The sequence below is a fragment of the Aspergillus foveolatus genome, assembly GCF_047715535.1.
Source record: "Aspergillus foveolatus strain CBS 279.81 unplaced genomic scaffold BDW70scaffold_22, whole genome shotgun sequence".
Lineage (NCBI taxonomy): Eukaryota > Fungi > Ascomycota > Eurotiomycetes > Eurotiales > Aspergillaceae > Aspergillus > Aspergillus foveolatus.
Genome location: NW_027396086.1, coordinates 117,345 through 144,832, shown reverse-complemented (window position 1 = coordinate 144,832; position 27,488 = coordinate 117,345). Strand labels below are relative to the sequence as shown.

Sequence of the window (27,488 nt, the reverse complement as noted above, 5' to 3'; positions counted from 1 at the left end):
TTAGGGCTTCTTGTAATATAGTACTCCCTCTCAAATCTTGGTTGTTAATATTTATCGGTTGAAAATCTTGATTATGTATTCTGCTAGCCTGCTGCATGGTGATTATGCTAGGCCGAGTAACTGCAAAGTATGCTCGCTAATGCTGAACTCAAGCAAAATAAAGTACTGAAGGGAATAAAACATACAATGCTGACATGGGCTTGGGAGATTATACAACGCTGGTGCTAGATGAATTAATCAACCCAATACCCTTCAGTAAGGTAACTGTTTCCTCCGCCCCAGTTGCTGCGGGGGCGGGAGGAGAAAGCGCTGTGACGCATTGTTTGTGGCCGTGCTATCCGTCTTGCTGTTCGCACCGCTCGCAGACGCGTGCTCAGCTTGCACTGACGTTTGCACCCGATCCAGGATCTCTGTCAGTGTCGTATTGGGCCGCTGATCAGCCGGATACGGTGACGGGTTAAGGGACGGTGCGTTTGTGAATACGCCAGGAGGTGTGTATACCCGGATACTTTCTGTACTGGGCTGGCGACTAGGTTGCCGCTGCTGGGGTGGAGTAACTGGTAAAGAGAGGATAGCTGGAACGGGTGGCACAGCTGGTATATTGTCCTCTGGAACTACGTGTTGCGGCTTTTGGGGCGTACTGAATAGGCTCTTCACGCGGGACCTGCTGCGGGAGAGAACGGAGCGGGAGCTCTCAGAGTTGCGCTTGGAATTTGTGCTTAGGAGAAAATCTGTACGGAAGGAGCTTTCATCCGAGGGGATAGGCTCGGATATGCCAATAAGCGTTCCCGTGGATTTGCGGAAGGTGTTCTGTGCCACCTTTTCGCCGGGTGGAGGGTTGCTATGCCGGTGCCGACGAATGCAGACTGTTATGAGGAGGGCGGCCACGGCGCCGAATACGGCACCGGGGAAGAAGCCTGCTAGGATTGCGTTGGTTGGGAATGAGGGACAGGAAGATTCGGCATTGGCGGCGGATAGGTTTCCGCTTGAAGTAGTGGAATACTGTGAAAGCGTTGATGTTGGTACTGGGGTGGTCGGCGTTGAGTCCTCGATTGTTACTGTTGACAAGTCGTCCGCAATTGTAAGAGTAGAGTCAGTTGTCGCTTCAGCAGTAGTGGACGATTCTGTGGATGACGCTGTGGAGGATAATGGTGACTCTGCTGACGACTCTGATGAGGTGGTTGTAGAGGTCGAGGCAGTCGAGCTCCGAGTAGAAGTAGAGGTGGAAGAGGAAGTCGAAGCGGATGATGAAGCGGTATCATCCATGGCGCAGAAGCTGCCTTGACAAATATATCCGAACGGGCAGCACGCGTTTCCGCACGTAGGCAGGTCGTCATCCAGCCGAGTGGTCTTGATGACATTGTCCGGATGAAGAGTGGCGTTTTGTTTCGTCACGTCGCAGGTGATGGGCTGGATATAGGAACAGTCCTGGCCTTCTGGGCAGCAGATGACCGAGCTTCCACCGTCCAAGGCAATGCACGTCGACGAAGAGGAGCAACAGAAGTTTTCCGACACGCCGACGCCACTACATTTCCGCGAGGAATCAGGACAGCTATTTGCACGTTTAAGATGTAGTAGCTGATGTTTTGCCGATACATTTACACTCAATATTGTCAAAAGCATCACAATCGACTTTCTCAGAGAAACGTGGCGGGTACAAGAGCTTGCCATTCTAGCAGACCCGACCGGAATCGATAGCTGTTGAAGTAGAATATAATATCAAGATGACAAAGGTGGGATGTTTCTTTAACGATAAGTGAATGGATTGCTAAAGAACTGCGATAGTGAGCCAGACTGTATTAAAGAAGTGAAGGAGCATCAAGCATCACAAAGGAAAGAAAATGCTAGAATTGCCCAAAGTGCGCATAAGGGGCTACCTGGGTATTTGTCGCCCAAGATTCGCCTCCTGCATCATGTTACAGAAATATCCCAGTACCAGGCCTCTGTTGGCGCCGTGGTCCTAGAATAGAGACAGATGGAACTCATAGTTGCTGGTCTAATGACAACGAAAGAACAAGCGCCGGATATATGGGGCTATGCGGTGATAAATCATGGGTCCACCACAGTAACCCTGGTGCGACAGATTGAACAAGGCGCGTAGAGAGATGGACTGACGACAATAATTCGCAGAGATGAAGTTCTGAGCTTCAGTCCAACGACACGACATAGAGACAGGAACAGGAGATCTCCGCTCGATGATTGGCTCCCGTTGGCGCCCGGCTGGCTAGCCGCGCCAAACCCGATCGGGAATCCGCCAGGAAATTCTGCCGATTTTCAGTAAGGAAAAGCTGCGATTTGGACTGTCGAACGGACTTCTTGCGGCTCTCCGTCTACACACCCTATCGCCATGCTCAATCGACTCCTTCGGCCGCAGGCCTCGCTGAGGGCTGCCTCATGCATCTCCCAGGTGAGCCCGTCAAACTTTATGGTCCTCCTTATCCTACTCAGTGTAGCTAACATGCTGCGCGTTAGAAGCCCATCTCCGCCGCTCTCCCACGCTTCCAGACTCGAGGAGTGCACAATGTTCCCAACCTAGTGCACAACGCATACTTCCAAAAACATGGCATTCCAGAATTCCTATCTCCAGAGGCATACGACTTTTCCTGGACACAATATCAGGGGCTCATGGTTGATAAACTGAACTTGTTGACGCAGGGTAAGGCTCAGACCCTGTTGTCGAAATGGGCTTCCATTGGACAAATCATAGAAGCCAAACGGCACAGAGACTGACTATATTTCTGAAGATACCGTTGATGCGGACTTGAAGCCTGGAGATTTGCTGGTCAAGTACTCCCGTCGTCCGGAAATGGCGTCGGTTTTCAACTACGCCTCGATGGCCCACAACAACCACTTCTTCTTCAACTGCCTTGTCAGTATTGATTTCACTTGGCCATATCAGCCACACTTTTCTAATATGACTTCTGCAGTCTCCCACTCCCACCCAGATTCCCGAGACCTTCGCGAACGAGATCAGCAAATCCTGCTCGTCCGTCGAATCCCTCAAACTCGACTTCCTCGCAACGGCAAACGCCATGTTCGGCCCAGGTTTCGTCTGGCTCGCTAAGAACCTGGAGCGCGAAGGCATGATGCACATTTTCTGCACCTACAACGCTGGGTCCCCCTACCCGGCGGCCCACGCGCGCCGCCAGCCCGTCGACATGGCCACGCACACCCCCGACACCGCTCTCGGCAACCAGTATGCCGGCGCGATGGGCGCCCACTCGACTAACCAGAAGAACATCGCTCCCGGCGCCGTGGACGTCCAGCCCATTCTCTGCGTTAACACGTGGGAGCACGTGTGGATGATGGATTATGGCATCGCAGGCAAGGCGGAGTACTTGGAGCGGTGGTGGGACCGGATCAACTGGGATGTGGTCGTTGACAACTACAACGCCGTCCGCGCGAAAAGTAGCCACCGGGTTGCAAAGGACGGCCGTAACCTGCACCACCTCTAGGTGCTGCGCGGATGCGTGTTTGTTTTAGAAACTGTATCATATACTTGGTTAGGATTGTTCATCTAATGTACAGCAATATTGCGTCAAAGACTGCAATAGAGTCATTCGCAGCGCTTCGTCATGCGTACCTATTCTATAATATAATACATCTATAGTAGCTCACATATAAACAATAAAAGCAAAGCTCACCTCCCATGCACTTCTCTAATCCTCTTTTCGAATGCCTCAATCATAATCCCAGCCATCTGCCCCTCCACTGCACTCATCATACTCGCATACAACTGACTCTTAAACTCAAACCGGATCTCCAGATTAACCGCCGTCCTCGCGTCCCTCCCCTCAGAAGCAGTCTCCGGAACCAACTCCCACCTCGTGCTCAAATACTCAAAAATCCCCTCATCCGCACCAGGAAACCCAGCGAGTCCGGCTAACGCGCCTAACCCAGAAGACTGCTTATTGCTGGAGTCCCGCTGCTCCTGAACAAACTTTTCCCCACTCCGCGCCTCAACAACCCAACTCTCCCGATTACAGTCAACCTTCGACGTAAACGTCTCGCTAAGAGGCCCGTATCCGACTGTGAGATACGCCTGCGTCGGATACCGTGTCTCGGGATCACGGGCCGTAACAGTGGACGCGGTGAGGAAGGGGAGGAATTCGGCGTAGGATTCGACGGAGGATATTACGTTGAATAAGGGGGATGGCGGGTAGGGAAGGGTGCGGGAGGCTGTTAGGACGCGGGCTTTGTTGTTGCCGTCTCCGTCGCCATTGTTAGAAGTTTGGCGCGGAGAGGGGATGAATGAGGACAGAAAGGTTCGCTTTGGAATTTGAGGCTGAAATTGAGGGTTATAACTTTGTCTAAAGGAGGGTTGTTGCGGTAACCCTTGAAGCCTGGAGGTGTAGCAAACGAGGCGACATCGTGAGATTTCGGGCCGGATCGTAGGCACTTTTGAATTTATGTAGGAGATAGACCGGGGTGCAAACAGGCGGTTCATGGTGAGGATGTTGCTAGGACGAGGTTCAGTTTGACTATTATTGTTATCGTTCCATTATCATTTAACCTTTTGATCGCAACGTGATTCTCGGAACCTCGGTGATGTTGTTCTGGAAGTGTTCTAGAGTGTTTAGTAAGCTAATACATAGATTCTGCATAACGCCCTAACTTAACGGGGTTAATTCTGACATAAATCGGAACACACTTCCTATGCGCAGTTGGACAGTTCTTGAGTTATAATAGTTATTGCTCAAACTATTACGATGATTTACTAATTACTCTTGGAGGTCGAATGCCAAATGAGCATCTGCTATGGGAATATATCTGGCGGCTCACAGCCTACCGTCCCTACTAATCAAATTAGGGCTAAAACAACACAAAAAGGTTAACATTTCGTTGAACTGACATAGCCTTCCAGTGAAGCCCGTAAAATTATGTGTCACCGAGAATAGACGGCTTCTCAGTGTCCTTAAGCATCCCAGGCACACAACTTAAAGATTCCGTCCTTGTGTATAAGCTCACAGCCTATTCAGCACAGTCCAGATCATCTACTGGCAAGGTATTGCCGAGCACTCTGGTGGAATAAAAAACAAGGAGACCAAATTGAAGTTGATGTGCCATGTATCTACAGTAATATCCAATCACGTCCCGTTCATTGCCCATACCACAAGTCATCGCAATCAATCACATGGTCCGGTCGGTTCTGGATATGCTGGTCCCAGAGTTGCTGTTGCAATTAGTATATAATGACAATATCATGAGGTTGCATCAGATTACCCAGTCGATGTTAGCAGGTGTATCGAGCATTCCCCCAATAACATTTAGTGATGAATATTGCGGGTCTATGGCGGGGACAGGCTCTGGCGCTATGTTGGCGGGGAACAACGGATTCTCCAAGGTTCCTGCTTCTAGTCCAGGCCAGGTACCGTATGGTGGCGGCACTATACAATTAGCCAGTGACCTAAGTACGGAACATAACTCACCATTCAGAACTTCAGTAGGCTGACCGGCAGCCGCTGTAGTTGGTGGACTGGCTCTCGGTGGTGCTATAGTCTGCAGACCACTCCTAATCCTGCGGAGCATCACGGTTAACGCTGCGTGCGCCTTATGAGCGTCGGCAGATTGTTTGCTTAGATCCTGGAGTATCTGATGAGAGTCCTCAAGGGTAGAGATTAGATCTTCTCGGTCTCTGATAACGACAGCCACATCGTCGTTCCTTGCATCCCTTGACCCAGTGCCATGACTGTATGACAACTCCATGCAAAGTATCATAGCCGCTAGCAAGAAGTCGGTGTACTGAATTGAGTTCGGAAATAATCTGTTCCTGTACATCAGGCCGCCAGGCTGTATTTCACGGTACATGTCTGCGTGAACACGTAGGATCTGTTTCGCAGCAGTAATGCACACCACCCGCGAGTATGCGTACCGCATGTTCGTATGCACTTCTCCCAGGTATCTTCGATGAAGCACGCAGCGAGCCTTCTCATATACATTTGCCAAGGTGAATCGCTGGAAAATCAACTCGGGAGGATCTGCAATGCACTGGTTAATTGGGCGAATGTGGTATGCTGGGGGTTTGAGACTGTTCGCTTCCTCCAAGAGCCGGTCTACTTCGAGTGTTTCTTCGTAGGTTACTGGTTTCCGCGAGAATGCCATATCCAGAATTTTCCCAAAAACCATCATTATACGCGACTTCGCGATAATGTACGTAGTTGCAGTAATTTCGTTCATTGGGCGTGATGGAGGAAGTTGCACCGTATCTTGGTCGAAATCTTCATCTAATAGGTTCCTTGGCAGCTCCGTGTCAAACTGCCAGTCTTGTAGTGTCCGTGGAACGCCGACCTCAAAAGAAAGCAAGGCATCAAGCTGACAGAGAAATACCCACGCGCGTCGTCGCATCTCTCCGTCAAAAGCGGATATAGCTGGGAACTGCTGCGGATCACGGTGATAGCCACTTCGCATGGCTAGTTTGATAGTAATTCCTAAAAGAAAAGGAACCCCCGTTTCCACATCGTGTTTTTTGTAGAACTCACCCATGGTATACAGAAATAAACCCTCGACTTTATACCGTCCTGCGGCAATGTAGTTGGATTGGACCAGGCATTGCGCACTTCTTTTTCGGAAAACGTTGGCAATCTCACCGTAATCCCCATCTATACCATATATCGGGTCTCCAGTCCGTTGGTAAAACATAGTACTCAGTGTCATGATTGCATACAGCATCCCGAGCCATGAAAGGGAAACGCTCTGTGGATTGTCCCAAAAGTTGTTGTACTATAGGGCATCAATTGACCATCGACACATTTAACATAGATAGCCTACCTCCTTTTGAAATGTAGGAATATGGAAAATTGCTGCAGTATCTTAGCATCTACAGTCTTGGAAATGGATGGGATCAAATTCTTACCAACTATAGGCTCTTTAGAAATCAGGTAATACGAAACCAGTCTGTCCGTAACTGGGCGAGCCGGCATATCAGAAAGCAGCTCCTCTTTGCTCATCTGTCTGCTTATTCCGAACCAGATCGTAGGTTCTCTGCTGCTGATATCATCATCCTCAAACACTTCTTCATCTGATAAATCATCACTCTCCTGCAGTGACTGCTTGAACTCGTGTATCTGACCGTACTTTAGCATAAAGCACCAGGCAGGAAGTCACTGGTTATTTACCTCTTCAAGTATAGCTTTCCAGTGCGCGCTGTAGATATAGTTCGTCACGGTATCCTTGACCAGCAGCTTTCCATCTCCCCCAGAAGGCGAGCCTTCGCTTTCAGGCGATGGTCCCTCGGGCTTCGGCGGCGAAAGTGGCGTCAACAGCTTCGTCTGTTCTCTAGCAAATGGTTCAGGCACGGGTACAGGAAACGATCGTGAAAGTTCTTGACTCTGAGGTTCTCCCTGTTTCCTCTGCTGGGCGAGAGACATAATCAGGTTCTCGAGGTGCTGCAAGCGGTCCTGGACATGTGTCGGGCTAGCCTGGCCGTGTGACGACCTCCCTCGAGGCCCACGGCCGACAAAGGTACATGAATTTCCTTCCCCCCTCTTTAAGCAATTGTTGCAAGGGTGCGTGCGACAACATTTCAGTCTGAGGTCCATATCAGCGCTTTTATTTTGAATATTCAGGGTGAATGCGAGCAACACACTTCCGATTCCTGCAGGCTGTGCAAGATAACTGTACTCTGGTTCTCTTCCTCTCCTTGGACAGATGAGCGGTATCAGTGTTTTGAATCTCGGCCATATCAGCGTTCTGGGATGGGACGTAGAATAGTGGGATAAACTACGAATGTCAGCAGATGCAGCTTTAGAGCTTCCTAATAACAACGATCTGAAATCTGGATTAGGTTTCCGATGAAAAGGACAGCGGACTTCGTGAGGTCAACCTCGAATAGTTGCTGGTTGGTTTTCAGGTTGTCAGCCACTGTAAGATCGGCTTTCTTTATCTCCGTTGCTAAACCCCGTAAGTACTGGGCTGGAACTTTCAGAACATTAACCAAGCTACGTATCTTAATAGCACCTCTAGCATATTTTGAATTCCACGTCATGAAATGGGGATCATATATATCACACAAACGCTACTAAATGCACTGTCTAAATTGCCTAGAGCTTCGCACGGTATGCTGAGTGGATATAATCGAGCCCTGGGGGGCCATCGTAGATCTGCTGTTCCACCACGCGAGTGTTGACCTGTTGCCGAATGTAAGTATAAGATGAAGGGTAAAAAAGCCGGAAGCTTACATGCTGAGGTCCCAATTGCTCGACGCGCTCGCAACCAAGCAGGCGCATAGTGGTGGACGTCTCGTCGGCCAGAACTGAACACAGTCAGCAAGTTCGCTATATGTTTGAATGCAAGGAGCCATACTCTGTAATGTGCGCTTGACACCGGCGACACCCCCAGCTCCCAGCCCCCACAGAGCGGGCCTTCCAATTCCCACGGCCTTCGCGCCAAGGCAAAGAGCTTTTACAACGTCGGTTCCGCGTCGGATACCGCCATCAACCCAGACCTCGAGCTTGTCAAAAACCTCAGGACAATATTTGCGGATCTCTAGCAGGGTATGTACTGCCGGAGGCGCAGTATCAAGAGCCCGTCCGCCATGGTTGGAAAGAATGATACCTTTGACCTGGGGACCGTGGAGCGATGCAATATACGCGTCTTCATGGGTCTGGAGCCCCTTGAGTATGATGGGTAGGTCGGTATGCTTTTTCAACCAAGGTAGGGTGTCCCTCCAGGTGAGCGTCGGGTCCGTTCCCTGGAAAAGCTGCTTCCCAACGCCGCTCTCACCTTGGCCAGCACCGGCCGCAGCATTGCCCCGCTCGTCATCTTCCCTTTTACCAGGAACTGGGGCGTCGAGAGTAAGGACCACAAATTTTATCGCCTTGAGCTTGTTGACACGCGCCAGCTGGGCCTCACTCTTCTTGCGATCCGTCTGCACATACAACTGCCATCCAAAAACCTGATCGGGAGCAGCATTTTCGACAATCTGCTCCGGAGTCATGGAGGCGTTGTTAGAGATAATCTGCATCGCCCCAAAACTGCGACACGCTTCTGCAATTCCCGCCTCACCAGCTGGGTTTCCAAGACGTGCCATGGCCGCAGGGGAAACATAGATTGGTATTCCGAGCTTGTACCCAAGGCACGAGATGTCTAAGTCGCACTTGGAGCAGTCAATAAAGACGCGAGGTCGCAGCGTGATTGCTCGATAGACGTCTGTGTTGAATTGTTTCGTGATCTTGTCATCTGATGCCGAGTAGTAGTAGGCCCATGCTTTCTTGCTAACTTTCTTGGTCGCCAGCTGTTCAATATCGTCCATGTTAAGGAGAGCCTCCATTGGCACGTCCTCTTCCTCTTTCTTCTCTTTAGCCACAGTAGCATCAGCCTTGGGTTTCGGTAATGTGGCGGGGTCCACGGTCCCTAAGAAAGCCTCTGGTTTGAGATTCTCCTCCAGAATTCCCGGAGGATGAATGGGATCATATTCTTCGGTAGCATCCTGACCCGAGAGCTTGAGAATTATCTTGGAACCACCAGGGTGCTCTGAGAGGAAATCAGTGACCTGACCGGGTAATGGTTAGCACTGATGCCAAGTCCTGTGATGAAGGCCCGTACATCGTATACTTTCCCGTACAGAATCACCCAGCAACTATCTTTTGTATTGTGCTTTGCAACTATTATAGAGTTAAGAGCTTTCGCGCTGACTTGCAGCATCTGGAGAACATACCTTCGGCCGCATCGAACACGTTGCCCATCTTCGCAACCCGGTCGTTCCAAAGATTGAATATTATGAGGAAAGAACAGGGATAATGCCAGAGAAGGTCGTGTAAAAGAGGAGAAAGCCGGGTCAAAGTGTTAGTCGGAGACTCGGAGTCGGTCTAATCTGCCCCGGCAGACTATCCCCAATCTCGCGGGCCTTCTCGCCCGAGCGCCCGTCAAGACTCGGACCCATCTCCGACCTCACGCTTGCTGCGGTCTGGATGGAGTGTGGGGAACTCCAACCAAAGATGGGGCGGCAATTGACCGCTCTCTCGGGCAATCTCGATAGCCGACAGTGGGATGAATTGTTAATAAAACAGCATAATTGGTGGAAGAACCGATCTTCAACAAGAACCGTTACCCGTCCAATGAGGGGCGCAGTTCTCCTGGCGGCACCTTAATTCGGTCATTGATCCCAATTCCGAAGGTTGAGAACACTCTTCTATACCCTGTGCATCATATTATCGAAGACAAGAAGTATTCACCGTCAGAGGTGCATCCACTTGTCGTCACGCACAGTGGTTGTGTCTCCTGACGCATGCGTAGGTGTTTAGCTGAGACTCGACGAGCCGACTATTCTACTTTCTGACGTCCCACGTGAGCCAGGCAGCTCGGGCCTCATTCGCTCCACATACTCGCAATATTATAAGCTCACCTCAATGATTATGGTGAGATCAAGGATCACATAATTTCTACCGTATCGGCTGTCGGCAACATAATACTTAGCAACTTGTGCATCCAAGTGCATCGCCTATCAATCATGTTTGAGGTGAGCTTGTTCTCCGGGCGATCATTCGTACCACCCATATACAACACCATCGACCCTCGTTTACCTGCTGGGGGACTCTAAACATAAGACTAATATACATCAGCGTCGGGCAGCAGATCGCTATCGCTTACGGATGCACCGTGCCCGTACCGTTGCTTTGACAAATGATGAGATTGTGGAAGTACGGGCAGCACAACGGACCTTCGAAGGCGCCTATATCCGGACAGCTCTCTCTCAGTTCTCGTTTGCCCTTGTGGTCCTTAAGATATTTACGAATGAGTTCTACAGTACCGGGGCTTTATTCGCCGTCTATGGTACAGGGGTACTTATCATCGGCCTTTTTCGACGCCAACAGGGCAACCGACAGTTCTTTTCCGAGGTAGGAGACGACGGAGTACATCGACATAAGTTCAGAACCAGCGGGAATGCGGTAGTAATCCTGACGGCCCTGAGTATCGCCGCTTACGCCACACTGATCGCTTTAACACTGAGGCTGGACAAGTAGGCTTAACAGATCCGAGCTCGTATTGTTATGGAAAATGCATGCGAACAACCTTAACAGTGCCAACTGGAAACCACCACGTACGTACCCTCCAGCAGACGGTGGCTGCCAAGCGCCAAGAATTCCGCAGCATACCACCGCTATGGTTGCTACCTGCTTCCCATCCCACGTCAACAGCGGCCATACTTGACGAGTCGGAGCGGAGGGGGTGACAGCCTTGAGTTGGAAATCATGAGACTATCCACGGGACTGGTGCCGAGAGCCGGGAGATGATATCCTGATGATGGTGAAACCACACAACTCAGCGGATTAGGGGGGTGTCACACAGAAGGGCTCGGGTCACAACGCCTCACCGTCGGACTGTAAGGCGGCAACTTGGGAGTTTCGAAAGCGTAACAATTGCTCAGCCTCAGTTACCGCCAGCTAAGCGAGAATGCTTGATGTTCAGTTTGTATAGTATATAGCGTCCGAACAGCAGCTGGCCCGACGTGGACCAATGGGGAAAAGCCGGAATCACAGAGGACGTACGGAGGAAGAAACTGCAGTGAGACGGACCCTGACGACCTGACTTGGCAGACCGGTCTCCTGGCGTAGCCAAACTGGATTTGTGGGCAGAGACGGTGGGCAGAGGCCAGCTTGTCGTGATGCACCTTACTTGGGCCAAGCATTCTTTATCCGCCGTGCGGCCATCAGGGGCCAGAGCCAAGCCAATCTACTTTTTTGTGATCTACAGTACATAGTAGAACCCAGAACATCGTCTTAACTTGGAGTATCGATTACTACGGAGTACTCCGTAAGATAGCGTTGGATACGGGGTGTGGACCGTGGACCGTGGAGCTGGAATACTTAAAGAGTCCCTCGTCTCGAGCGCATCACGATTGCTTAGCCTTGACATCATAGCACCCGGCCCAGTTATTCCGGTTCATCCGTGCTTTATTAACGCGAAAGCGACCTCCAGTGACAAGGAGACATCAACTGATAACCTGCAATTTCACTTAGTCGATACCGGCGGACCTATAGTATTATCTCCTGCCGGCAGGTGTTCGAGTTGTTGGGACGAAGAAACGGTTGTGTGCTTCGAACTGGTTGACTCATCCGCCCACCTGCACTGCAGAGCACCACAAGCTCTCCCCCTCTTCTCTGACTGCAGAGCCTTGCCTTTGCCTCCTTTTGGTCGCTGCTATTGTTCTCCCAGCTTGTTGGGGCACTTATAATTCTGCAGCTGGGCCCGTCCTGCCCGCCCGGGTTTTTTTTTTCCTTCTTTTCCAGTCAAGACTCGTCCTACCTTGACACACGTATTGGCTGCAAATCCCTGCACCACTCGCGGGGTATGGCCCAACTCACTGACATTGCCCGCTCAGCGATCATGACAAGTGCATCCTCTTCGCCCGATTATTCTCGCAACACTAGCTCCGGCATCAACTTCAACGGTACCGCGTCGAACGGCAAGCCGATGACCGAAAGAGATGCTACTTTAATGCCCCCTCCGAAAACCGTCGCCGGAAGAGCGCTAGGGAATGACCTGCATTCCGATTCCCACAGGAAACCGCACGCATCCAGGCCCTCTAGGGATGGTGTCGGATTCGCCCTAACAGACACTCCGATTTCTACCGCACCTTCGTCTCCACAGTTGTAAGTCATACTGTTCCTCGTTGGTTGGATTTTGGTTTTATTGCTTTTCTGTCCCAGAGCTTGTTCGCAGTCTAGATTCGCTCGGCTGTATCCCCTGATCTGTGCTTGACACTCTTGACACCCTTTGCGTCGGGGTATTGCCAGCCTTGTGGACCCCGAGGTATACCCTTTGTCCTACTCGCTTGCCTCCTCGCTATAATAGCCTCTGTCCCTTGTTGCTATCTTGGGCATTTTATGTTCTGACAAAGCTAATCACCGACAGTGCCGCTGCAAGCCAGGCCTCCACACCCAGCCGTGTCCGTGCGACCACCCTTGATATCCCCGGCCTCACCAAGTCTAAAGTCTCGCCTGATGGACGCATCGCTCAACGGGACCTCGGCGCCAAGCTGGTCATTGTCATGGTCGGCCTCCCGGCCCGAGGCAAAAGCTATGTTACAAAGAAACTCGCTCGCTACTTGAACTGGCTCCAACATGATACTCGGATCTTTAACGTCGGGGAGCGTCGCCGCGTAGCTGCGGGGAAGTCGCCCGCTGCACGTCACAGAAAGAGCTCAGTTCAGCAGGAGCTCGTTGACTCTGTACGGCGTCTCAGCGTTAGTGTTGGTGGTATGACATCTGCGCAGAAAGAGGCCGTCCCTGCGCCTCAGCACGAATCACCCCCGGAGCTCAACGCTCTTCCACCGCCTGTCGTCCCTCCCACCAAGATCCTTGTCAATGGTGAAGAAACGGGAGGTTCTACCATGGTTCCGGCAAGCGAAGCTGATTCTCAAGACCAGCAACGAATAGTGGAAGCATCTCCGGAACCAATGGACCAGTCCGCGAGCTTCTTCGATCCTAAGAACCAAAAGGCTCTGAAGTTAAGAGAGCAGGTCGCTTTGGAGACACTCGATGAGCTTTTGGATTACATCCTCGAAGAAGGTGGCAGTGTAGGCATCTTGGACGCAACCAACAGCACACTCGAACGCCGCAAGACAATCATGGACCATGTCCGAAAGCGTGCGGGCCCGGAGCTCGGGGTTTTGTTCCTTGAGAGCAGTTGCGAAGATCCCGTACTCCTAGAGGCGAATATGCGCCTAAAGCTGTCCGGACCGGACTACAGGGACCAGGATCCCGTCAAGGCTCTTGAAGACTTCAAGAAGCGCGTGGCCTTGTATGAAAAGTCCTACCATCCACTTGGCGAGTACGAAGAATCGTTGAACATGCCATACATTCGTATGATTGACGTCGGACGCAAACTCGTCTCCCATCAGACCCACGGTTTCCTCTCCTCACAGGTCGTGTACTATCTACTTAACTTTAACCTATCGCCGCGGCAGATATGGATTACACGACACGGTGAGAGTAAAGACAACCAGGCCGGTCGTATCGGTGGTGATTCGGAACTCAGCGAGAACGGTCACCGTTACGCAAGGGCGCTTACTAGGTTTATTAATGAAAAGAGAAAGGAATGGGAGTTGAACCAGCGACAAAAGGACATGATGTCTCAAATGCCACCGCGCGCTGGAGACAGCACTCCTCCAAACCCCTCGTACATACCCCGGGACCGACCTCGCAATTTCTGTGTCTGGAGCTCCATGATGCAACGCACAGTGCAGACTGTCGAACATTTCAACGAAGATGACTATGATGTCAAGCAGATGAAGATGCTCGACGAACTTTACGCAGGCGAAATGGAGGGTTTGACGTACGAACAGATTCGCGAGAGATTTCCCGACGAATATGCAACGCGCAAGAAGAATAAGCTCTATTACCGCTACCCTGGTCCCGGCGGCGAAGGGTACTTGGACGTCATCAACCGACTTCGAACCGTTATCATCGAAGTGGAGCGGATGACCGACCATGTGCTCCTAGTTACTCATCGCTCCGTGGCCCGCGTTCTCCTGGCTTACTTCCGCGGTCTGAAACGTGACGAAGTCGCCGATCTAGACGTACCTTTGGGGATGTTGTACATGCTGGAGCCGAAGCCTTACGGCGTCGAGTTTATGGCGTACCGCTACAGTCCAGAGAAAGACACGTTCGAGTATATCCCTGACTTCCAACTCCAACAGACGACGCAGCAATAAAGCTATGGGTAAGGGCTGTTAGTTGTTAGACTTACACACAGCGCATCTCTTGAGACATCTCTGCTTTAGCACGATACGCTTATGAGTTATGGCGGTATTGTTTGATTTTTCCTTTCCTTAACGTGTCTCAATTGCTTAGGCGCTGGATGGCTTGTTCTGTCTCGTTTTCACCAGCGTTCTACTTCTATTCCATGTATTTCTAGAATTTTGCATGCCACCGGCGTCTGCAGCAATGCTTCTATCTTGGATCGGCTTGTGGGTTGTTATGGTGTCCAGCTTGTTTATCCAATTGGGATGTGGAACGTAGCTAGCCTTAGCATTAGTTAACGTCAAGTCAATTGTTCTTCAGCAAGCCCTTCGCAAACTGAGCTATATATGGTACAGATCACTCATTGCCCACCCGCCTTTATCTTCCCAAATACCTCCAAGAAAGTCTCCGGCTCGTCCGCTCCCTCGATCGCATACTGTCCCTGCACCATGAAATATGGTACGCCCGTCACAAATTGCCTTCTCGCCCCCTCAGCCTCCCTATCAACTTCCGGCCCTCCAACATCCGAATCCAACAACCCCTCCACCTCACTCTTGTCCAACCCCCCTCCAACCGCAGCCTCAACCAACACCGCACGCTCAGTAATATTCTTTTCCTCCTCAAAGTAAGCCCGAAATAGCCGTTCCACAACCCTGGTCTGGAGGCCCCCTATCACATCGTTCTCATTCTTCCCATCAACCGCTTCGCCCTTTTCCCTCTGCGCCCTCTCCTTCTTCCCAGCCAACCAGATAACCCGATGCGAGTCCCTCGTCTTCCCCGTCTGTCCGCCGAAACTAAACTTGATTCCCTCGCCCTCCCCTACCGCAGCAAGGCGCTCAAAGATCGCGCCCGTCCGGGCTGCCCCGAACTTGCTCTCGTAGAACTGCCGCTTATTCACGCCGGGATAAACGGGGGAAGACGCGTTCAGGTAGAAGGGAGACCAAGTGATAGTGAACGTGTCCAGCGGATTGGTGAGTCTGTGTGTGGTTATAGCGCGCGAGAGGCGGCGGTAGCCGACGTAGCACCACTGGTTGGAAGAGTTAGTTCCAGATCAACTGGGAGATTTGGGGGGATATTCGAGCAGGACATACCGGACAGACGCTGTCGGAAATGACTTGGATGTTGAAGTTTGTCATTCTGGACCGATTTAAAGTGGATTGTTCAAAATGTATGGCTTGAAATATGCATTGGAATTGATTTGGAAGTGGGGTGGGGAGTCTATAGATTTATAGATCGGAGGCATACTACAGTTCTTGGGGGCTCCATGTACTTATGGATTTGTCAGCATGACTGACGCCGGAGGAGACATCCTCCGTAATAACCACTGGAGTTCGCTGGGCCGTTGTGAACTCATCGCTTGATTTCCGTATTGCAGAAGTCAGATGAACAAGATATCTTACCACCGACACATGCTTTGTAAGCTAATAGAAAGTCAGTAAAGAGCAGAACTTGTCCTGATCACTCCGTGTAGCAAGTAATATATATGTGATTTTGTGAATAGAGCACATTCATGATTCTCGGGCTGGGGCTTTAATCACTAACAAAAGACAGAAATCGACCTATCTACCTATGGAAACAACAGCGCGCCGAGAACATATCAACTGTTGGCCGGCTTCGTGAAAATCCATCAACGCCGTAATGCAATGTAATCATGATGACGCATTCTCATGAGTGTGGTATTGCAAGGACCACGAGTTGCGTCAATTTAAAGGCTGCTGATTCGGAAGCTCCCAGACTTCCGGCTTCGCGGCCATTGAAAAAGAATACTCAGCGCTAGCCATATCGACTGGCCGTGTTCTGCGCAGCCTCTCGACGGTGGAGGTGTACTAGTCATGTCAGCTTCTGGTGGATCAGTATCAGAGAAGGTAAGTACCTTGAAAGCGAAGTTTAGGATCAGTGCAACTGCCAATCCGATACACACGATGATAGGCCCAAATGTGTTGTCGAGATCGCGCCCGCTTCGTGCTCGAATAAGTCTTGCGCGCTTCTCGTACATGTACCATCCCCAGGCCGCCGCAAAGATAGCAAATGCGGTGTAGACAATGGACAGTGCGCGAGCTATATCGTTGTGCTTGCCTGCAGCATTATACAAACCGAGAGAAAGAGAGGAAAGTAAAATGCTAACATGCAGCCATTTGATAAAAGTTCGTTGGTTTGCAAGCCAAACCTTGGTTTCAACGCGGACTGGTCCTGCGTCTTTGATCCACCATCCGGGCTCCTTGACACCCGGAGGAAGAACAACAGAGCGTCTTCTCCCAGTGAATGATGGGAATAAAGCGGCTAAGCGAGACTGTGTTACCGGCTCTTCCTGCCCTTCAAGCAGCGCAGGCTCTCCCTGCTGCTCTCTTTCAGCATCGCGCGGACGGTCTGGTGCTGCAGCGGGTTTAAGTTGAGACAATGTGGCTTGTGATGTTCGTTGGGCTCTTGATGACTCAGCATCCGCAAATCTGGTAATAGGCGATCCCACAAGCGGCCGTGTAGGAGGCGATCTTGCTCCCAAGAAGCTTCCCACCGCCAAGTCTTCCTCGGCATTCTTTGCCTGGCGTTCCTGCTCTTCATGGAATGCGGTTTCAGGGTCACGTCGAATGTCATTGTCAAGTTCGGAAAGCCAGAAAGGGAAGCTATTCACATGATCTTCGAAAAGCTGCGCGACACCATGCACAAATTTCGAGAACCGCGGGGCTTCCTTGACAAGATGTGACACCATCAAGTCCTTCACCCATTCCGAGTTATGCGCGGCACTTCCACGCAGCTTTATCTCCAACAGGCCATAAGGAAATCGCACTATCTCGCCATTCCTAATGGCGGGAAAGGGGTATTCCATGGCGGCATTATCGATGTCGGTACGGTGCCACTCGTTCTCATCACGGCAGGGGCGCTCCTTGTCAAGAGAGTCTTCTCTGATGAGCGCCAAATTCGTGTCAAGTGAGATGCGAATCCTATCGTCGCCGGGGATTTGGAAAGCTGTTCGGGTGTAGTTGGCGCGAAGCATAGGCTGGAGCTTGTTTTCCTTAATGAAGGATTGCAATGCTTCCACATCCCGTTTTAGAGATTCTGCATGTTCCATCTCTCCATTTCCCATATCTTCCATCCGATGAACCTGCTTTTCTAAATGGTATTTACCATCAAGAAACTCCTTGACATGCTTCTGCTTCAACTGAACTTTCACCTCGTTGCTGAAGTTGTCACTCGTCACAATCTTCTTCTCCAAGTAGATCGGTGGCTTCTCGATGAGGTTCCCGGTCCATCGTAGTCGTAGCGAACCAGCTTCAGGGCTGCGAGCAACTTTTTGCGTGTAGAGATCGAATTGAGGGTTGTCAAAATATAACGACGTAATGGTAGGGTCGTTGGCGTGAGTTTCGAGCTCCTTCGAAGAATTGGGATTGTAGATAAGGACCGGCAGCTTGCGTAGAATCAGAGTTTTCACTTCCAACATGTTGTCTGGGTGAACCCAGAACTTGTAAGAGGAGTAATTATCCTGGCCAAATCCAGGCTCTGGCTCCGGAGACTTCGTGCTCAGGATCTCTCGCACGAAAGAGTAGACCACTGAGAGCCTGCGAACGAGGGGCGAATAGTCTTCCGAGTTGAAGGGTAGTTGCGACAAGCGGACTTGTAGTAAAGGCTTCACACGATACCGAGCACCCCGTTTCCGGTCATGCTTTTTGGCGGCTTTGAGGAAACCCGTGAAGTTGATACGGCTATATTTCTCCAGCTCACTGACCTCCTTTGTGATGCTGTCCAATTCTGCAAGCACCTCAGAGGCGATCCTGATCCTATCTTCTTCTGCAACAGCCGGAGTCTCTCCTTCGGTGTGAGCCAGAGGCCGGAGCTTGTCCTCGCACGCAGAGGTGCGTTCCCTCAGTTGTTGAGAGGTCTGCACCTGGAAGGCATTGACCTTATCTAGTTGCACATTGAGGAGTTCCTGGACAAACGCTTCTTCATCCTGCTCAGTCCATGTGGCGTCAGTATCACTGTCGTCGCCGATGACATCACGTTCCCGGAGCAGCCTCTTCAACTTGTTGTAGTCGATGTAGCTCTTACTCCATGGTGGATATATCGAGTCCCGTAAAGTCTTTCCGTAACGCATCGTAGCTCAATTGCTCCAGAACGGGCCGTTCTAAGTGGGGGAATCCGTAGTCCGTATGATCAAGCTTGAGCAGTTAACGGTCGGTCACCTAGGAGGCAAATGAGTGATTCCCCAGTAAAGTTTGTTGTCAGAATTCGAAAATCGTAGATCAATCCAATATTAAAGAAAATTTTTCATTTATCGCGATGGAGGGGAAACACAGCAAAGATAGCTCCAAAGATAGCTCCGTTGGTCTAAGATGGCAGGCGGGTTCTAGTGAAGCAGCTGGACGCTTTCCCTCGCTACATTCGAGCACGTGCAGCCGGAGCTTTCTCCAGAAACCCACCTCGGCCAATTGGGAACAACTCACGACTCAAGGGTAAAATGCGGCGGACCCGGGAGTGACCCGGCATTAGTGGATTTTATTCGAAGACTCGAAGCGATTTGTTAGTTTTGGCGTCGGCGGAGTTCCACCCGTTGTCTATCGAGTACCTACAGCGTAATAAGCTCGGTGCGTGACTCTGCTTTCATTTACACAAATCATCCCATTCGTCCTCGACCTCATGCAAGCCGATAAGTCAACCTCGTTGCAAACACCTGCCTTGTCTTCCTCTCTCCATCATGTCCTGTTAGATCTCTACCAGAACACCTATCCTCACGTTCCCAACCCTCCGCAATGCAAGAAACGAGCCTCCGTCGCCCTAGTCCTTCGAGTCCGACCCACGTACAAACATCGGCCAGACCGATCCTCGATTGTTGCAAATGATACCGGCGCCCCGGTGACAGAGCAACTGAGCAATTTCTTTTCTCAATCGTGGGTGCAGAATGGAGATCCTGAAGTCTTATTCATCAAAAGAGCTTCGCGCGTTGGCGACCGCTGGACCGGCCATGTTGCTCTGCCGGGAGGCAAGCGAGATCCTGAGGACGCCGATGATCGAGCAGCTGCAATTCGAGAAGCCTCAGAAGAAGTGGGCCTCGATTTGACAACGGACGACTGCATATACGTAGGGAATCTGCCTGAGCGGATTGTAACCTCGAGCTGGGGCAGCGTTCCGTACGTTTTTCCCTTGTCTGCTAGACGAATGATACTGATTCTGTTAGGTTGATGGTTCTATGCCCGTACGTCTTTCTCCTAACAGGATGCGACTCCCCCATCCTCGAATTGCAGCCAGATGAAGTCGCGTCAACCCACTGGGTATCCCTAAACGTCCTCCTATCTCCATCGTCGCGAACGGTAGAACATGTCGACATGACGCAACGGCTTGCAAGTACAGGAGGACTTATGGCTCGGCTGGCTAGCCGAGCCATGATGGGCTACATGCAATTCTCAGCGATCAGCTTGACGCCAACGGAATCCTTGCAGTGCAGTGTGAACCTCAAGCGCAATCTCGCGACAGCGCAAACTTCGACCTGGCTTCAGAAAATGAAATCCGCATTTTGCAATTCGCAGCGTGGCCCGAACCAGGCTCCACCACTTCTTCTCTGGGGTCTTACGCTCGGCATACTAGCCGACTTTCTGGATATGCTACCCCCTCACACAGCCGTTCAATTATGGAAATACCCTAATTTCACGTCTCCTGACTTACGTTTGATTGTGAATATTCTTACCTATCGGTTGCGAAAGCGTAATATGCATCAGGTAAAGTTTGGAGCGCGCCGCCGACCGAGCAATACAGCTATTGATGGCGAAACGGCAGCGCTGCCGGTTGTCGAAGTGCACGAGAATGATGACCGCAATCAAGTCGGCATCGGAGGGCTTGGAGTTGGAAAGTACTATGGCTCTTCCGACAAAAGCCCTGAGGGCAGTGCTTATGCGGTGGGCATTATGCTTAGGGGTTATTATCAGAGGATCCGACTTGCACTCTATATCTTTGTCGCGTGGCGGATGGCCATGGGATCTGCGGCGGCTTTTTATGTTTGGAAATACCTTCGATCGCGAGTTACTATCGGGCTATAGATGCTAGCTAGAATTTATAGACTTTCCTAATACAATCGCCAACAACATGAGGCGGACTGCACGTTTCATCACTCCGAGTACATCATACATTCCAGCCTCGGCAGTCTCCGATCATATTTGATTACATAATCTTATCTATCCAGTTGCTGCAATTGACAAGGCGTTCACCAACATTAATCAAGATACTCCAAAACATACTTGCCCGAGTCAAAGGGCCATCTGACACCAGGAGAATGGCCGCTACCCAGAAGCTCTATCCCCGTGCGACAGTGAAGCGGATAGTTAAGGCTCATGCAAACCGCAGCTTGAGCAAGAACGCAGATATCTTGGTAAACAAGCATACCCCGTACTACAAACTTCGATATTTGCTAAAGCCAATGGGTCTACTACTAGATATTCCTCGATTACATGCTCTTCATGCAGGAGTAAGTCAATCAAGTCTTATTACCTTTCTCCTCTAGTCCTCCGATCCCGGTTTTACACCACACCTAGCGCGTACCTCTCTTACGATCTGCGATCGAACATTTCTGACGATAGCAGGCTGATACGTGAAGCCTCAATTCGATCGCATAAGGCTGGCGAGAAGAGTATCAGTCCGAACTCTGTTCGCAAAGTGACGGAGGTTTGTGCCGACGCGCGCGACAGTTCGAGGCATAATACTGACGGGATCTGGTGTTGCAGAAAACGCTACGGAAGTTCAAAGGATGATTGAGAATCGATTCCCTCGCAATAGACGCTTGCTCAGATTTTAGGCATTTTGTTTTGGGTGTGGAACATCGGCGCAGAACTGAGGAATTGTCGTTTATAATTCAAGCTGGATGAAGTCGGACATCAGGACTTAGTGGAGTTTTCTGGCGTCAATTTTCTAGGAGTCCTGATACCCAATTCTATGATCACTTGTATAACCATAAATGCTGCTTCACGTTGATAGTTTAGCTCGGCAGAGCCTCGTGTGTGAGCGCTACTACAGAGTACCCAGGTACGCTAGATACTGTACTCCATAAAGTATAGACATCCACATCATATTGAGACGGAACTAACAGAAGTAAATGCCATTATCGACTAATAACACTTGACTAATGCCAGTGTTGGGCAACCCTTGACTGCACGCGACAAACAAAAGGCGGCGCTGAGGATCGGTAACGGGCCCGCCTTTGCTTTCTTCTGCCCTCCACTTGTTTCTACACGTCAACTTCTCTTCTTTCTCTCTGTTTGCTGCATTTTGTGTCTCCTCCAGGCTGTCGTCTGAATTCCGAATTTTCTATCCGTTCTATACTACTCTAATTATCTAACCATAACTTCACATTCGAGCTTCATCATCTGCTACATTCTCCACTACCTACATAATGGCTGCAGCTGCTGTTGACACTGCCCCTGCGCAGTCTCCCACTCCTTCAGAAGTCAAGCCCAACAGTGTTACCAATTCCGTACATTCAGAGCTTGTCGAATTTCCACACTACAGAGAACTTCAGAGGTACACTCAATTCGAAGCTCTGCGCGCGTCTTGCTTCATATTCTTCGTTTGCGGTGGACTAACACAATTCTAACTAATCCATAGGAACTTGCGCAACAATGTGAAGAAGCTGGTTAGTAGCTTCGGCTACGCTACCTTGCATTTCATTGTTTTATACTAACTCAACCTAGAACGCTACCTCCAAAGTGGACGCCGTCATCGCCAACAACCCTGACAAGACGCTCGACGAGCTGGTTGCAGAGAAGAAGATCAACGAAGATCAAAAGGCACAGGCACTGAAGAAACCTGTTCTTCAGGCCACCATTGCGCAGCTGGAGGAGCAGATTGCGCACTACAAGGAGTTTGCGACATTCTACGAACAGCGTCTGGCGAGCCAGAAGGCGGAGCTCGAGAATGCGCACAAGGAGGTGGAGGCTCTGCGGGAGAAGGCTGCCACTGCAACACCGGCACCCGCAGAACAAACGCCTGAAGTAAAAACGCCTGAAGTAAAGAAGGAGGATGCCACTCAGCAATTGCTGAGCGTGAGCAAATTCCTGAGCACTGCTGCCATCAGAAGACATCGTGGTGAGGACGAGACTACGGCTGAGAGTCGTGCCTTCGAAGGTGTCCTCGCCCAGGTCTACGGAGGCCACCTCGATGCAGTTGCCTCGATGCAGAAACTTATTGATGGCGTCGATGAGAAGGTTGTCAGTGTTGACGGCGAGAAGCTTGAAGTCACCTGTAAGTTTTTATGCTCTCACTTAATGTGCTTGAGATTGAGACTCATCAAAATGCAGTCGCTCGTGTTAAGCAGCTCTCCGAACAGGAGACAGTCGCACCAGCCGCTTCACAGCCCGCTCCAGAGGCCGCGACCGATCCCACCACAGCCAACGCCGCTTCCACCGAACTTCAGGACCCGGTATATGTCACTGAAGCTGCTACAGACAACGCCGCCACCACCTCCACAAATGAGGCTGAGAGCGTTGCTCCGCCGCCGCAGACGCTTGTTGGGGAAGGTGCAAATGCGGTCGCCGAATCCGCATGGGAGCCGAACAGCGACCCTCTTGCCTCTTCCACAAACACTGAGGGCTTTGTAGAGATTCCTCGTGACCCGGCTGAGACGGAAACTGGCCTCCAGGCGACTCCGGCCAACATAACCGCCGACGTTGCCTCCGAGGACGCAGAAAAGACTGAAAACGATTTTGAGCAGGTGGGCAGCCGCCACCAAAGGCAGTCTAGCTTCCGAGGTCGGGGCCGCGGTCGTGGTCGTGGAGGCGATAACTTCCGTGGCCGTGGCCGTGGTGACTTCCGTGGTCGTGGCCGTGGCCGTGGCCGCGGCGGCCGTGGACGTGGAGGACCTAACGGAGCTCCCGCTGCCACCCCGGCTGCTCAGTAATGGAACCGACTATGCGACATGAAGGGAATATGCTTGAGCACGATTCTTTTCTCTACACCCCATCTATTCCCTCTCGACCACCTGCTCATCAGGCCGACTGTCTTTCCATTTCCTATAATATATCATATCTCTTCATGGATAATGGTGGTGTTATGGTTCACGAAAGCAATGAATTTTCGAAATGATACAACAAGACTTTGCACCAATTCCTTGGTTCCGGGAGGTCCTGCAAAACTTTTCTGTTGGCATTTGTGTTGTGGTTATTGAGCGTGCATCTGGTTGTTCTTCGATCGATATCTCTTTCTATATTCTCTTGATATAGTTGTTGCGTTGCCTTTGGTAACGCGCACTATCTATCTTCCCTTCACCTGTATTTTAGTTTGGCCTATGTTGCCGACATATCTATAAATCTTGGAAAGGGATTGGGCAGTTGTTTTCTGACGGCGGGAATGTAGGTGGGCTGATAGAATGGTGTTCATAGTCATGAAGCAGTTGTCTCTGTTATACACTTACTAGGAATGATCTTGTAGGACAATGGCAAGGTACCACAGGATTGAGTTGCTGACAAAATACGACGAGTGACGCTTTTGCGCCGTTGATGCCGATCCCAAATATGCTCGTGAGCATTAATGCCTCTCCATAGATACGTATTTAGCTGTAGGCTATCCACTCGCTTGGATCCCTCGTAAACCTCGTATGCGAACAGAGTATACGAAGTAATCAGTTGTAGTACAGCATAAGCCTGGCCAATGGTGGGCCTACTCCATAATATATATTGAATATGATTCGTGGGACTGGATTAATCGAATGACATAATTTGTTTGTCTGGAACTTGAATGATTTGGAATGAATCAGATGGACAGCTTGCATTATTCTCAACACACCATATAAATGCTGTTTTCTCCTCCTTTCCTGGACGCTGACCAGTGAACCCCTTCCTGCTTGCTAGCACACCATGGCCGTGCCCGCAGAACAGCGCAAAAAGATTCTCAGGGTTTTGATGGCTTCCTTGCTACTAGACCTGGTATGCTTGCCATCTGAAATATCCACTGTAACCCCTAACGCGCAAAATGGCAGATATCGTTCACATTCATCCTCCCCCTCTTCCCTTCCCTCCTATCGTTCTACCGCGAGCGTGATCCCTCCCCATCCTCCCCTCTAAACACGGTCTTCCACTACCTGAACGCCTACAAGAATGCTTTCGCCAAACCCATCGATTCTCGCTACGACATCGTCCTTCTAGGCGGCGCCCTTGGCTCCCTGTTTTCGCTTCTGCAAGCCATTGCCGCCCCCGTGATCGGCCGGCTCTCTGACAAGCATGGCCGCCGCAAGGCATTGCTAGCATCAATGCTCGGAAACACACTCAGCGTTGCACTCTGGGTCGCTGCAACCGATTTCCGAACGTTCCTTGCGAGTCGCATCGTGGGAGGGCTGAGTGAAGGCAATGTGCAACTTGCGCATGCGATCGCGACGGATATCAGTGAGCCAAGTCAGCGCGGGTCGACGATGGCGCTGGTCGGCGCGTGCTTCAGTATCGCGTTCACGTTTGGACCTGCCCTAGGCGCGTACTTGTCCGGGATTATGACTGTTAAGGCGAATCCGTTTGCGACGGCAGCGGGGGTCAGCCTGGGGCTCATTCTGCTTGAGACGGTTTACATCTACGCTTGTTTGCCAGAGACACATCCGCGGATTACAGGGGATTCCTCGGTCTCGGCCTCTACCATGAATGAAGATTCGAAGAAGACGGAGGAGACGCCCAAGGCGAAGAGCTCGACATATAAATACAATAACAACCCCGCCACCCTTAACATCCTACACCTCCTCTTTCTCCTCCCCTTCTCTGGTATGGAATTCTCTCTACCTTTCCTGACGGCAACGTTCTACACGAACTCCACCGCTTCTCCTGCCGCATTGAACGGTCGTCTCCTGTCAACAATGGGTCTCATCGCTTCACTCCTCCAAGGCACTGTCGTGCGCAGGCTCCCGCCCCTCCTCGTCGTGCGGATCGGCGTTGCGAGCGCAACAATTGCCTTCTTTCTGCTGTCCCGGGTCACATCACTAGCTGGTCTCTATACAGCTGCTACTTTCCTTGCCGTGACAAGTGCGACAGTTGTGACAGGATTGAATGCGCTCGGGTCATTGGAAGCTAGGGAGGAAGAGAGGGGCGTTGTTTTGGGACGGCTGAGGAGCTGGGGTCAGGCCGGACGCGCGGCGGGGCCAGTGCTGTTTTGTACTCTGTTCTGGTGGGTTGGAAGGGAGGTTGCGTATTTGACTGGCAGTGTGGTTATGGCTGGGGTTTGTATGGGTGTGTTTACCGGGTTGAGGGCACCGGCTGTTCCTCCTGCGGCTGGTAAAGGAAAACCGGTGCGATGACTCTATTACATATATCAAGACTTATTGATTCTGTGAATGTGGCTAGGTATGTACGATATATGTCCTATGCTGTTGTATATGGTATACATAGTCTCTAATTAGAGCAATGTTGCTGCTGCTGCTGCTGGACAGTGGCTGTTGTACTGGACTATTCACTGCATCGCAATCATTCATTGGGATATAGGTATGTAGTATAATATAGTCCAATAACAAGAGAGGAGATTGTCCAGATAAATACAACGCCAGCATTCTATCATCTCGGCAACCATCGAGCATGGAAAATAGAAGAATTATAACGAAGATCCGGACGCCCCCGAGATCCTAATCTTTTCAGCCTCATCACTTCGCCACAGGTCCTGTCGACCATGACCAGGATCCTGCTCAGTACCAGAACAGCACAACCCGGCCGGCTGTGGCGTATCCAACGATCCCCTCGCCTTCCCAATCAGCCAATCTGTGAGGGTGACAAACTTCGCCGTGCGCTCCCAGCCACCCGCGTCCTCGGCATGCTCGATTGTCTGCGTCAGAACACGGCCTTCTTCATCGAAAGAGAATATAAAGAGGCCGGTGAACTGGTCGTCGCGTGAGAGTTTGAAGATCGGAGCATCCCCACCAAGAAGAATGCTCAGGCCTTTGTTCGTGTTTGTCTTGGATTCGTCGCCGGTTTTCGGATCTCGTTTTAGAGGTGATGGAGATGTAGATGATAATGTCGAAGACGCGGATTTAGATGAAGACGAAGATGAATGAGAGTTCGGCTTCTCCGTCCGCCAGCGCACTACAAGTCTCTCATCACCGCAATCCCCATTTTTGATTTGTGTTCCATGCGCCGTGTCCACCTGTGGATCTGGAACTATCCCGCCGCGCACGATCCTCTCGCTGAGAATTTGCAGTTTCACGTTTCCGACCAGCGGGACACTGCTCCAGGCTACAGGTACAGCCCATAAAGCGGCGCGGTAGAGGGTGCGGCCCTTGACGGTGGGCAGATGCGGGTGCGTCGAGGGAAAGAGGTGGAGGGTTACGTTGGGAGAGAGTATGTGTGGGGGAAGAGGGTTCGTGAGAATCGTCGGGAGGAGGGGCGAGAGGATTCGTAGAGCTGTTTTATAATAACGTTATTTATATCCTTTTAGATATACAGTGGTCAGGGAAGGCGAGGTATACTCTTTCCAAGCTTTATGATCCGCTCATCGGGGGGTTTGTGGTCGTTTGGAGGAGTAAGATCGTCTGTGAGCGAGTATTTGAAGCTGAATCCAGGCCCTGATTGAGAGGGCAGGAGAGGAAGATGGGCTTGAGGTGACGGTGAGCGAGGGATATCATGGCGGATTTGGGAGTGAGAAGACGCGCATCTTGAGCTGTTGGAGCGAAATCGATGGAAGCGAGTAGTGCGGGAGGAGGCAAAGGTGGATGAGCGAGAGAGAGCGAGCTTCGGCATCGCGGGAGACGGTAATGGCGTGATTAATGCATTAGAATACTCGTAATCAAATAGTTGTAAATTGAAGAATGGAATTTGGAGAATGGAGACTCGAAGATTACTGAATTGATGACGTTGACCCACAGGCCCGTTG

At 51.0% G+C, this 27,488-nt stretch overlaps 14 protein-coding genes across 14 annotated transcripts; 7 read left to right on the top strand and 7 right to left on the bottom strand.

The window, feature by feature from the left end:
- Positions 1 to 23: 23 nt before the first annotated feature.
- BDW70DRAFT_135733 (uncharacterized protein) lies at positions 24 to 2,106 on the bottom strand. The gene has a single exon (XM_073736742.1). The coding sequence runs from the start codon at positions 1,669 to 1,671 to the stop codon at positions 253 to 255; it is 1,419 nt and encodes a 472-aa protein (XP_073596259.1). The 5' UTR covers positions 1,672 to 2,106; the 3' UTR covers positions 24 to 252.
- A 39-nt stretch (positions 2,107 to 2,145) lies between these two features.
- sod4 (mitochondrial 37S ribosomal protein mS42) lies at positions 2,146 to 3,576 on the top strand. The gene is made up of 4 exons (XM_073736741.1): positions 2,146 to 2,407; positions 2,473 to 2,656; positions 2,745 to 2,869; positions 2,928 to 3,576. Exons 1-4 carry the CDS (start codon positions 2,348 to 2,350, stop codon positions 3,453 to 3,455), a joined length of 897 nt encoding a protein of 298 aa, XP_073596258.1. The 5' UTR covers positions 2,146 to 2,347; the 3' UTR covers positions 3,456 to 3,576.
- Positions 3,557 to 4,518, bottom strand: BDW70DRAFT_135730 (ubiquinone-binding COQ10-like protein). The gene has a single exon (XM_073736740.1). It carries the CDS (start codon positions 4,445 to 4,447, stop codon positions 3,641 to 3,643), a length of 807 nt encoding a protein of 268 aa, XP_073596257.1. The 5' UTR covers positions 4,448 to 4,518; the 3' UTR covers positions 3,557 to 3,640.
- A 501-nt stretch (positions 4,519 to 5,019) lies between these two features.
- On the bottom strand, positions 5,020 to 7,874 carry BDW70DRAFT_47506 (putative C6 transcription factor). The gene is made up of 7 exons (XM_073744093.1): positions 7,809 to 7,874; positions 7,586 to 7,719; positions 7,116 to 7,527; positions 6,854 to 7,064; positions 6,769 to 6,800; positions 5,224 to 6,720; positions 5,020 to 5,173 (listed from the first exon to the last, which is right to left on the bottom strand). Exons 2-7 carry the CDS (start codon positions 7,678 to 7,680, stop codon positions 5,099 to 5,101), a joined length of 2,322 nt encoding a protein of 773 aa, XP_073596256.1. The 5' UTR covers positions 7,681 to 7,719; positions 7,809 to 7,874; the 3' UTR covers positions 5,020 to 5,098.
- On the bottom strand, positions 7,586 to 9,683 carry BDW70DRAFT_167966 (FMN-dependent alpha-hydroxy acid dehydrogenase family protein; the record flags this gene model as incomplete). Its single annotated transcript, XM_073742345.1, has 4 exons — positions 7,586 to 8,251; positions 8,302 to 9,490; positions 9,544 to 9,602; positions 9,656 to 9,683. The coding sequence occupies 4 exons, from the start codon at positions 9,681 to 9,683 to the stop codon at positions 8,040 to 8,042; spliced, it is 1,488 nt and encodes a 495-aa protein (XP_073596255.1). The 3' UTR covers positions 7,586 to 8,039.
- Positions 9,684 to 10,252: 569 nt separating this feature from the next.
- On the top strand, positions 10,253 to 11,682 carry BDW70DRAFT_135704 (uncharacterized protein). Its single transcript, XM_073736739.1, has 2 exons — positions 10,253 to 10,456; positions 10,560 to 11,682. Exons 1-2 carry the CDS (start codon positions 10,448 to 10,450, stop codon positions 10,959 to 10,961), a joined length of 411 nt encoding a protein of 136 aa, XP_073596254.1. The 5' UTR covers positions 10,253 to 10,447; the 3' UTR covers positions 10,962 to 11,682.
- On the top strand, positions 11,683 to 15,036 carry BDW70DRAFT_135703 (6-phosphofructo-2-kinase PFK26). Its single transcript, XM_073736738.1, has 2 exons — positions 11,683 to 12,590; positions 12,853 to 15,036. The coding sequence occupies exons 1-2, from the start codon at positions 12,289 to 12,291 to the stop codon at positions 14,651 to 14,653; spliced, it is 2,103 nt and encodes a 700-aa protein (XP_073596253.1). The 5' UTR covers positions 11,683 to 12,288; the 3' UTR covers positions 14,654 to 15,036.
- BDW70DRAFT_135700 (DsbA family oxidoreductase) lies at positions 15,032 to 15,988 on the bottom strand. The gene is made up of 2 exons (XM_073736737.1): positions 15,773 to 15,988; positions 15,032 to 15,708 (listed from the first exon to the last, which is right to left on the bottom strand). Exons 1-2 carry the CDS (start codon positions 15,815 to 15,817, stop codon positions 15,043 to 15,045), a joined length of 711 nt encoding a protein of 236 aa, XP_073596252.1. The 5' UTR covers positions 15,818 to 15,988; the 3' UTR covers positions 15,032 to 15,042.
- Positions 15,989 to 16,182: 194 nt separating this feature from the next.
- On the bottom strand, positions 16,183 to 18,987 carry BDW70DRAFT_135698 (SPX domain protein). The gene is made up of 2 exons (XM_073736736.1): positions 16,555 to 18,987; positions 16,183 to 16,507 (listed from the first exon to the last, which is right to left on the bottom strand). Exons 1-2 carry the CDS (start codon positions 18,766 to 18,768, stop codon positions 16,382 to 16,384), a joined length of 2,340 nt encoding a protein of 779 aa, XP_073596251.1. The 5' UTR covers positions 18,769 to 18,987; the 3' UTR covers positions 16,183 to 16,381.
- Positions 18,988 to 19,142: 155 nt separating this feature from the next.
- BDW70DRAFT_135697 (NUDIX hydrolase) lies at positions 19,143 to 20,711 on the top strand. Its single transcript, XM_073736735.1, has 2 exons — positions 19,143 to 19,801; positions 19,849 to 20,711. Exons 1-2 carry the CDS (start codon positions 19,311 to 19,313, stop codon positions 20,702 to 20,704), a joined length of 1,347 nt encoding a protein of 448 aa, XP_073596250.1. The 5' UTR covers positions 19,143 to 19,310; the 3' UTR covers positions 20,705 to 20,711.
- A 186-nt stretch (positions 20,712 to 20,897) lies between these two features.
- On the top strand, positions 20,898 to 21,611 carry BDW70DRAFT_135695 (uncharacterized protein). The gene is made up of 4 exons (XM_073736734.1): positions 20,898 to 21,033; positions 21,098 to 21,129; positions 21,245 to 21,326; positions 21,386 to 21,611. The coding sequence occupies exons 1-4, from the start codon at positions 20,938 to 20,940 to the stop codon at positions 21,410 to 21,412; spliced, it is 237 nt and encodes a 78-aa protein (XP_073596249.1). The 5' UTR covers positions 20,898 to 20,937; the 3' UTR covers positions 21,413 to 21,611.
- A 257-nt stretch (positions 21,612 to 21,868) lies between these two features.
- BDW70DRAFT_135693 (uncharacterized protein) lies at positions 21,869 to 24,077 on the top strand. Its single transcript, XM_073736733.1, has 4 exons — positions 21,869 to 22,178; positions 22,263 to 22,290; positions 22,349 to 22,898; positions 22,955 to 24,077. The coding sequence occupies exons 1-4, from the start codon at positions 22,051 to 22,053 to the stop codon at positions 23,551 to 23,553; spliced, it is 1,305 nt and encodes a 434-aa protein (XP_073596248.1). The 5' UTR covers positions 21,869 to 22,050; the 3' UTR covers positions 23,554 to 24,077.
- A 372-nt stretch (positions 24,078 to 24,449) lies between these two features.
- On the top strand, positions 24,450 to 25,947 carry BDW70DRAFT_47477 (putative tetracycline transporter). The gene is made up of 2 exons (XM_073744092.1): positions 24,450 to 24,577; positions 24,631 to 25,947. Exons 1-2 carry the CDS (start codon positions 24,509 to 24,511, stop codon positions 25,924 to 25,926), a joined length of 1,365 nt encoding a protein of 454 aa, XP_073596247.1. The 5' UTR covers positions 24,450 to 24,508; the 3' UTR covers positions 25,927 to 25,947.
- A 124-nt stretch (positions 25,948 to 26,071) lies between these two features.
- BDW70DRAFT_47473 (uncharacterized protein) lies at positions 26,072 to 27,407 on the bottom strand. The gene is made up of 2 exons (XM_073744091.1): positions 27,085 to 27,407; positions 26,072 to 27,019 (listed from the first exon to the last, which is right to left on the bottom strand). The coding sequence occupies exons 1-2, from the start codon at positions 27,353 to 27,355 to the stop codon at positions 26,217 to 26,219; spliced, it is 1,074 nt and encodes a 357-aa protein (XP_073596246.1). The 5' UTR covers positions 27,356 to 27,407; the 3' UTR covers positions 26,072 to 26,216.
- Between the last annotated feature and the right edge of the window lie 81 nt (positions 27,408 to 27,488).